Source organism: Colias croceus, chromosome 25 (assembly GCF_905220415.1).
Source record: "Colias croceus chromosome 25, ilColCroc2.1".
Lineage (NCBI taxonomy): Eukaryota > Metazoa > Arthropoda > Insecta > Lepidoptera > Pieridae > Colias > Colias croceus.
In genome coordinates this window covers 6,038,686-6,048,453 of record NC_059561.1, presented here as the reverse complement: position 1 = coordinate 6,048,453, position 9,768 = coordinate 6,038,686, and the positions used below count along the sequence as shown (strand labels likewise).

The following is a 9,768-nucleotide window of genomic DNA, read 5'->3' as shown; positions in this document are numbered from 1 at the left end:
ATAATAAAAAAAATGTAAATTGGAATGTGCTAGAATAATTTAAATAATGGAATGAAATGAGAATTCCATTTTCTAAATCAATACTCCAACACACAACATAAAATTCTATTTTCAAACAGTGACTAGCTCAAATGTTTAAAAACTGTTCTATTTTTGAATATTTCCAATTGAAAAGCAGAAATAATTTTGAATTTAAGTAATATTTTAATGACAGATAAATTAGCATTATGTTAATTTTTATGAAAAGCTTGAAGAGAAATCGCTAAACTAATAGCAGTAATTCAGAAAATGCTGTTTGTAATATTTAAGTTCTCAGCATATTAAATAGCTTTAAAACTATCTAAAAAGCGATAAACCCGCAAATACATTATTTTTTAAACATTCAACTGCACAGAAGAAAAGAATATTTTTCTTTGATTAAATCTATATATTACTTTATATGTATTATGGCCTTGACTTCTCAATTTTTCTGTCCATATTACTACACATATTTTTTATAAATCAACCAACTAAATGGCTCGTGCATAGAATGTATGCGAATCGAATCAAAAGATTTAATCTATCGAAATTCTTGAAACACTTATTCTTCATAAAATGTCAATCTTTATTCCCACAAAATCACTTCATAATGTACTCAGACATTATTTGGATAAGTCCACAATTTTAGACACTGTATAACTACACAGCATACTGCGCAACTACATAGTATACTGAGCAAATACACAGTATATCGTTCAACTATACAGTATACTGCGCAACTACACAGTATACTGAGCAACTACACAGTATAATGAGCTGCAAAATCGACCAATCAGCAAGTGGCATCTTGCTGATCTTCTAATTGTCAATAATTCGCAGGAATTATGCCCATAATTTGGCTCCTGTGTTCAACAAAGTCTAGAATTTTCTGCGCCATTGTCCTTTTTCGAACCAACATGGCTGCCGCTTGTTCGAATTTGTGTTGATTCCTTCGCATGTATGCGTATGTGTCTGTTGTCATGTTTTTTAGTTTTTCGGGGTTTATTTCATCCATAGCGCATTCTTCATGTAAGGGCGGGTTGAAACGGTAATAACTGCCCGGTGGAAGTAAATCGTTTAATGCCAGATGCACACCTGGAAAGGAAGATTGTTAGAATTACTTTTTGCCTACTGCCTTTTTTAAACCTTCGCACGACCTACGCACGTTATTCGCGCGTAAAAAATCTGTATTTTATAGTAGGACGCGTGAGAGAAAAAAGTGTAAAAAGTAGTGTTATAAAAGTGTCATCATATACAAAGTAAAGGTTTTGGACAATTAGCCTTTAATATTATTCAATTAAAAAAATGAGTTCTATCAACAAACACAAGAACTATTTAAGACCTAACTTTATCTTAGTTTTACATAAATATAATCTAAACATTAAACTAATAAATCTATCAACATTGAATACAACTGAACGAATTCTGATAAAACTTTCCACAAAATTAGTTAAATAACATGTAATTTATACCTTCAGTATCCGTTGCAGAATCCAGAATCTTATTAAATTTATCCTTCCAACTGGTACCCGTAGCGTCTTTCGCCAATCCTTTACTTAACAGTTGATAGTCTAAATGTTTGTTCAGAGCTTGTCCTGTTCCCACCGAAATAACTGTTGCGTTTTTGAGTGAGTTCGCACCGAAGAGTAGTTTCGCTTCGTGTAAACCGACCGCGGTTGGATTGTTCACCATTATACCACCGTCCTGATGAAATAAAGTTTTTATGAAAATGTGAAAAACAGAGAAACATTTATTAGTTACATCAGTAGATTCAAATTCAAATTAATTTATTAGATTAAAATTGTGTTCGTGTTTCCTCTTTGTTTTAATGATAGTCTGGATGGATTTTGATAAAATTCGCATAAATACAGGATGCAACCTCGATATATAGTGTGTAGTGTCAGTATAGTGTTTAGTGTCAATATACAGGGTGCAGTATCAGTGAAAAGTGCGCAGTGGCAATACACAGGATGCAGTATCAAATATAGTGTGCAGTGTCAATATACAGGATGAAATATCAGTGTAAAGTGTTCAGTGTTAGCATACAGTGTGCAGTGTCAGTGAAAAAGAAAGAGTGTGTGTAGTTATGTACACGCGTTAGAAGTTATACTTCAAAGGCGTATGGAAAAAAATACTAGAATATACAACTTGAACATAGTTATCAATTTTCATACCACCTAGAACTAACTTCATGCTGTTAAATTTAGGTGTCGGTGTGCGCGCGCATCGTAAACATTCACTCTCACCATTTTTATCCATCGCGCCAAAAGAAGTAGAACTTCAAAAAGTGCGCAGTGCCAATATACAAGGTGAAGTGTCAGTGTAAAGTGTGAAGTGTCAGTGTAAAGTGTGAAGTGTCAGTGTAAAGTGTGCAGTGTCAGTTTAAAATGCGTAATATCAATATACCTGATGCAACAAGCCTTGCAAGTTGAACTCAGTGAAGTACGTAGGGGCAGAGGCTGATGCTCGCACCGCCTGCCACAGCGCGGCAGGATATATAGTGTGCAGTGTTATTATACAGGATGCAGTGTCAGTATATAGTGTTTAGTGTCATTATTTAGGATGAAGTGTTAATATACAGTGTGCAGTGTCAGTTTAAGTGTGTAGTACAATATACCTGATGCAACAGGCCTTGCAAGTTGAACTCAGTGAAGTACGTAGGGGCAGCAGCTGATGCTAGCACCGCCTGCCACAGCGCGGCAGGATATATAGTGTGCAGTGTTATTATACAGGATGCAGTGTCAGTATATAGTGTTTAGTGTCATTATTTAGGATGAAGTGTTAATATACAGTGTGCAGTGTCAGTTTAAGTGTGTAGTATCAATATACCTGATGCAACAGGCCTTGCAAGTTGAACTCAGTGAAGTACGTAGGGGCAGCGGCTGATGCTCGCACCGCCTGCCACAACGCAGCCCGACTTGTGCCCGGGAACACGGAGCGTACACGGAACCCACATTCGTAGGAACGGAATAGGAACGGCGCAAGTTTCGAACCGGAGTTTACTACGCAGGATACTACCGACATCTAGGAGATAATTGGAGAGATAAGTATTTATGGTAGTTTTTAATGATTTTTTTTTTTGTAAGGGGAAATAAGTATGTTCACTACGCAAGATACTATCGACGTTTAGTGAGAGATAAAGAGGCAAATAAGAAGTCTAGTAATGTTTTTTGTTAAGTTTTCGAAGAAGAAAAAAAGTCAAGTATAGACACAAGTTTGGACGTGATAATTCACTTCGCAGGTCACTACTAAGTTTGGAACCGGAGTTCAGTAATTTGTTCCAGTAACAACCACCAGGTTAGTTTTGGATATTTGATGATAATAAAGAAGGAAGTCAAGAATGTAAGTGATTTGGAAGCGGAATTTTATTATGCATGATACTTCTAACATCGAAATGAAGATACATAATTGGAAAAATAAGTATTCTGGTTATTGAAGAGATCATAAAGAACTACACAATCATATAGGTCGTCAAAAAATACCCGATTCACATTTCATAAGCGTATGCTTAGACGTATGTATATACGTCTTCTCTCCTTGCAGTATTGTTCAAAGATTATTGTTTCTATCATAAGAAAACTCTGCCAAATAGACGCGTAGGCAGAGTTTTAAATCGGACATATTTGAACATGACTGTGATTATAGTTCTGTATGGTACAATTTCATGTAATATTTTCTTATTATTACTAAAGAAACAAAGTCCACTTACTTTAGGCGCATTGTATCGATTGCACTCTGTAAGTGTACAATCCTTGAGATTATCCCTCAACATTTTCTCCCATGCGTCTGTGTCATAGTACGAATGATTCCATACCAGTCTAGACGTACCTGTAAATAAATTTGGTATTTATTTTAAGTAAAAATACCTATTTATGCAAAATTTTAAGGTAGGAAAGGGTAAAATATTTTTTGGTCCTTCGAGCCGGATAAAAATCATAACTGAATTTAAACAAATTAAAATTTAAGTAAATATTATGTATTTTACGTATAATCACTTTGTATTATTATCTGCTATTCATCATCATCATCAGCCCATATACGTTCCCACTGCTGGGACACGGGCCTCCTATGAGGGTACAGGCCATAATCCACCACGCTGGCCAAGTGCGGGTTGGCGGATGACACATGTCGTCGAACTTTTTAATTCTTCGACATGTCGGTTTCCTCACGATGTTTTCCTTCACCGTTCGAGCAGTGGTGATGTTACAACATGCGCAGATAAATTGAAAAATCAATTTATTTCCTGCGCGCTCGCCTGGTCTCGAACCACGGACTTATCGATTCGAAGTCCGAGGTCTCACCACTGAGCCACCACTGCTCTCAGCCACCACTGCTCTCAATCTGCTATTGATTTACCATGAATCTTTGATTTTGGTCCTTCAAGCCGGATGAAATTGAAAATAGAACGTTTTTTGCTTTCAAATAACCAAATATGATAGAATTTTTTGTCGCGTAAAAACCACAGGACAGTTCTTTGGCATATTTTGATAATATACAGTTACATATTTTATAAAATTAAATTGTAATACTGAAATGATTTAAAAGAGCAACTATGGAGTTTCTTGCCTATTCTTCTCCATAGATACTGCTTTCCGAATCGGTGGTAAATGTTAAAAATATGTATTGACGTTTCAAAAGTGCTTCTCGAAGGAGTCTAATTGAATAAATAAATGTTTGAGTTTGAGTTTGAATGCTTATGTTCTTACCTCCAATGAGAGAAGTATTTCCAAACATTTGCTTTGACAACGTAAGATACATTTGATTCGCTGTCTCCAAGTTATTGCCGCTCGCTGAAATATATAGAAACAATTTTATATGATTGTTAATGAATAAGGAATATTTAATACTAAGCATTTTATTGTATGCGTGGTTTTCAGGTAGTTTATCTACACTAATATTATAAAGAGGAAAACGTTGTTTGTTTGTTTGATTGTAATGAATAGGCTCATAAACTACTGGACCGATTTTAAAAATTCATTCACCATTCGAAAGCTACATTATCCACGAGTAATATAGGATAGGTTTTATCCCGGAAATTCCACGGGAACGGGAAGTATGCGAGTTTTTCTTTCAAACCGCGGGCGGAGCCGCCGGCGGAAAGCTAGTCTTCCATATAAAATGTTTTGCTGTCAATTTTATTAACTTATATTGTACTAGTGGTCCGCCCCGGCTTCGCCCGTGGTACATATTTCGCAATAAAAGGTAGCCTATGTCCTTTCTCGGGTATCAAAATATCTCCATACCAAATTTCATGCAAATTGGTTCAGTAGTTTAGGCGTGATTGAGTAACAGACAGACAGACAGACAGAGTTACTTTCGCATTTATAATATTAGTATGGATAATAGCAGCTATTTCACTTACGAATTTTTTATATGTGTATTATTAATCGTAATATTACCTATAACAGCAGCAATAATAGCCCCAGTGCTGACACCAATAATATAATCGAAGATTTCGTGCACTTTCTTCCCCGTCAAGTTTTCCAAATGTCTCAAAATCTCGATAGCTATAATACCGCGGATTCCACCGCCATCTATTGATAGGATATTCGGTCCCCTGCTTTTCGTGGGGCCAGTGTAACCCATTAATGCTAAAGCCTGAAAAGTAAGATACAAATATACATTTTAACAATAGACTTTTTGCGGGATTTCAAACTTCTTCAATTCAAACTTCTGGAATTAGTAAGAGTGACTTGTCAGTCAGTTGAAATGACAAATTGATAGTCTATCCTTGACTTTATCAGCAAGTCGTGAAAATAGTCCTAATTCTTTTATAGTAAGCTTTTAAAATAGATTTCGTATTTTTCCGAAATAGGTCTTTCGAGCCGGATTCTAGCAAAAATGTATGCAACAGTTTCTAGAATAAACTTACCTCATTTACAATGCCTTTAACTTCAATAGTGACTGGCTTATCATCCGATTTAATTTTGTGTTGAACCCTTAATAAGGCACGAACGGCACCTTCCTGTTAAAAACCGAACATTTGACATTAGAATAAAATATTTGAGATACATTTTATTACAACACAATGTAGGCATATGGCATATTTGAAGAGAAGCAGAGCTCATGTTATGGAAATGACCATAATTATATGAAACTAGCGGTCCGCCCCGGCTTCGCCCGTGGTACATGTTTACGTTTTCTCTACATAAGAACCATCCTCGTACTTCAAGGAATATAATAAAAAAAAGAATTATCGAAATCGGTTCAGCCGTTCTCGAGTTATGCGCTTACCAACACATTTTGCGATTCATTTTTATATATAAGATTTTAATTGATTATGAAATTACCTTGATGGCATAATCTCTCGCTTCGGGATATTGCTGTAAATGTTCGATAAAATGCTCTGTCCTTTTGAGCAGGCATTCTGGATTCTCTGCTGTCACTATCGCTGATATAACGTACGCTGTGCGGGAATGGATGGAGGTCTGAAAAATAAACAAAATATTTATTATCATTATTGGTCAACCAGGTGTAATTTTAATGAAGGATCTTCTATATAGTCTAGGGATTTATAGGCATAATTGTCGATTCGGATTTTAGAAATAGAAAGAATAATTATTTGAATCAAAACAGCAAATATTATAGAGTACACATAAGATATTCTAACATTTTATCTTAAAAGATGCCTCCACTATCGTAAGTAAAATTATCCTGTAATCATTTGAGATTAAACATCTATTTATCTAAATCTAATAAATCATCACGACGTAAACTCTTATCAATACGCAAATCAGCCACCCATAAACCTAATTCCTAATCATTGTTTTAAATCCTATACAAAACATACTTCAAAACAACAACAAATCACACCATTATCACTAAGATAATGGAGGTCAATCGTATTTTTAACCACATTAATATCACGCCTATTCCACAAAGCATAAACAATGTTTATCACGAGTTTGCATGCGTTTTGAATCATTTAGTGATTTGGTATTTTATTGATATAATAAGATATGTATATGTCAATATAGATAACATTATCATCATCTCTTTACTTTATCAGAATCTTTTATAACAGTTGCGTCTCGAAATATGACTGCATATATAAGAAATGGGCATAATTTTTATTTGTCATAATTTTATGAGCATTAATAATTTTCTTAAAAGACATAACAGTAGATAGTATATATCCTTTTCCTAAATTTAAAAAGCATGAAAATAAGACTTATTTTGGTCCTTCAAGCCGGATTTACATAAGCCCCTAGAGTTTAATACAAATTCGGTAAAATTTGAAATAAATTTTCTAAGTGAGAATATAATTTTAAGAGCAAAATAAAGTCCACAATATAACCATTTACATATTAACAAAGTGCCTGATTTATTATATTTACTTTATTTAATCAGGTGAAACAATATCAATAATTCAAAGAAAAACATTACAAGTAGTATTAAAGTAATAAATGTGAATTTGTTTAAAATTAACTTCTTTCTATATTAAACATTGTTATCATTTTGCAAGAGATAGGATTTTAATGTATTCATATTTTTTTATCAGTTATTTTACTTATTATTGCAATAACATAATATGAAAAGTCATTGTGATCATTCTCACTTTATCAATTTAATGGGACTGAGAGATCTAATGTTTTTGCTATCTTAAAAATGCCTTATCAATTGTCAGGATAATAATTATAACCTACTGAATAGTACACAGTATTATTTCTGGTTTTATTATGTATAATAAAGCTTAAGTATATTACAGTCACTAGAACATTCCAAACATCTATACTAATAATATAAATCTGATGAGTTTGTTTGAACTTGCATGTTCAACTTCCTGTGAACTACTGGACCAATTTTAAAATTTATTTCATCCTTGTTTAGATACATTGTACGCAATCTCTACGTATTATAGGTTCTATATTATGTACCACACATAAAGCCAGGACAAACCACTAGTCTTATTAAATGCTACATATAAATAAGCTATTATTTTTCTATATTTTGACACTTGTTGATTCGAAAGAGCTTGTTAACAAAGTCTAGTTGAATAAATAAAAGTTTAAGTTTCAATATTACCTTAGTAACCAACGGCTTATTAGACTTCCAGCTAGGTTCGGACATTTTGCCTAAATGCAGGTCCTTTTTCAGTTTCAATCCTTCCCAGAGACCTTCAAATGTTATTTCTTTAGCCTCCGAACCCACTGTGAGCGCATCTTTCTCATTTGGAATCTTTTCTTTAGAGACTTTTTCTGTTTCTTCCACAGTTGTTGCTTGTACTGTATGTTCAATTGCTTTTGTTTTCGGTTCGACTTGTGATAGACGGCTAGATACTGCCTTTTCGAATTTCTTTATGAGATCTGTGAAACAAAATTAAGTTTAATTTTTTTAGAAATTAATTAATTTTTAACTTTGTTTATTTTGTAGAAAATTATTATTTCTACTTTATGTGTAATATTTGGTGCCTTAAACTTTATTTTTACTTGCTTAATAACAATAAATATTTTTTATTTAATAAATAACCTAATCTTTAACCCATTGACCACCGAGCGGCCCAATGAGACCACGACACAATAGATTTTCTATTGTGTCTGTGATTCCGGGGGCTGAGTTATTAATCCAATATGATTTTATTGATATATTTATGAAAATAAAATAGTTTAAGTTTGATAAATGAAACGATCTAATTCAATCTAGCTTGTTTATCATTTTTGTCTTACAATGTAACATCTAAAATTAGAATCACAAGTTTATTCACCCATAATTGTGTCAATAGCCTTAAGCAAATTAGGTCACATTCAAAACAAACTGCTTCTTTAGCGAAGAAAATGTACATAATATGATTTGTTAAAACACTTACTTTCCCATTGTTCTGGTGTAGCGGGTTTTATTCTTTGCACCAGCTTTTCGACTTCTGTATTCAAGCTCGTCATAGACAAATAATGCCTAATTGCACGCCACTGACCACCCAACGACGACATGATTACTATTTTCAACACCCAAAGAACACTCAAGTAATAACTTAAATAAAAACACTAGGTATTAAATTCTCCGAACTTATCACTCGAGTCTGCTCTCACGTACGCACTTAGTTTTATTTATAAAAGTATTTATTTCAGAAACTTCTCGAGCTTCTAGATAACACTGCTGAAGTAACTGCACTGTACAATAGTTTTCTATACACTAGATATTATGTTAAACCTTGGCAAATAATTTAAAATCGCTTGTATTATTAGATCGATGACAGTTCGAGTACTGACGTAAAATCGGACGATCAGTGCTACCAACACTAGCGAATCAAAACAAACACAGTTTTAGAACCGTACAATCACTTCCGCTTTATGATAATCTACTATTTCAAGCACGTTTTATAATAAATTCGTAAATTCAGTAGTTTGTACTTCAAGAACCAGTTATGTACTGATCAAACGTTAACAATAACACTAGTTTTATGCGTTAAGCAAAACATGTTTGTGTGCGATTAGATCGTAGGTAAATAAAGTGTGACGGAGCGTTCGCCACACCTCTGTATTGGCTCAATGATAACGTTGCAGACTTTCAGATGTAAACAAACATCGTATGATCATCTGGCCACTGTTCCAAATTCCCACGCGGCGAAATCACTCAAAATATTTGTTTGGTTCTGGCACAATTAGAATTTGAATCATCAATAATATGAATTCATACATAACGGCTAGTCTAGACTATTTGCCTTTATTTATCTGTACCTAATAATATACTCTTATCAGGAAATAAAAAATTAAAGTTATTTAAGTAACTATGTATTGTATGTAATTTAAGACT

At 33.7% G+C, this 9,768-nt stretch overlaps 1 protein-coding gene across 2 annotated transcripts; it reads right to left on the bottom strand.

The window, feature by feature from the left end:
- On the bottom strand, positions 1-9,428 carry LOC123702994 (calcium-independent phospholipase A2-gamma-like). Of its 2 annotated transcripts, XM_045650862.1 has the most exons (11): positions 8,825-9,428; positions 8,044-8,324; positions 6,309-6,446; positions 5,891-5,983; positions 5,418-5,616; positions 4,725-4,808; positions 3,728-3,846; positions 2,917-3,042; positions 2,636-2,704; positions 1,491-1,722; positions 1-1,113 (listed from the first exon to the last, which is right to left on the bottom strand). In XM_045650862.1, the coding sequence occupies exons 1-11, from the start codon at positions 8,943-8,945 to the stop codon at positions 845-847; spliced, it is 1,731 nt and encodes a 576-aa protein (XP_045506818.1). In that variant the 5' UTR covers positions 8,946-9,428; the 3' UTR covers positions 1-844. The 2 variants fall into 2 exon arrangements, with proteins under 2 accessions (XP_045506818.1, XP_045506817.1); XM_045650861.1 differs by lacking the exon at positions 2,636-2,704 and having other exon boundaries at positions 2,848-3,042; positions 8,825-9,427.
- Positions 9,429-9,768: the final 340 nt, after the last annotated feature.

Coding starts and splice junctions, on each gene's coding strand:
- LOC123702994 (XM_045650862.1), bottom strand. CDS start 8,945: ATGTCGTCGTTGGGTGGTCAGTGGCGTGCAATTAGGCATTATTTGTCT. Junction 6,447..8,043: donor ATAAGCCGTTGGTTACTAAG/GTAATATTGAAA, acceptor TTTATTTTTCAG/ACCTCCATCCATTCCCGCAC. Junction 4,809..5,417: donor TATTATTGCTGCTGTTATAG/GTAATATTACGA, acceptor TATATATTTCAG/CGAGCGGCAATAACTTGGAG.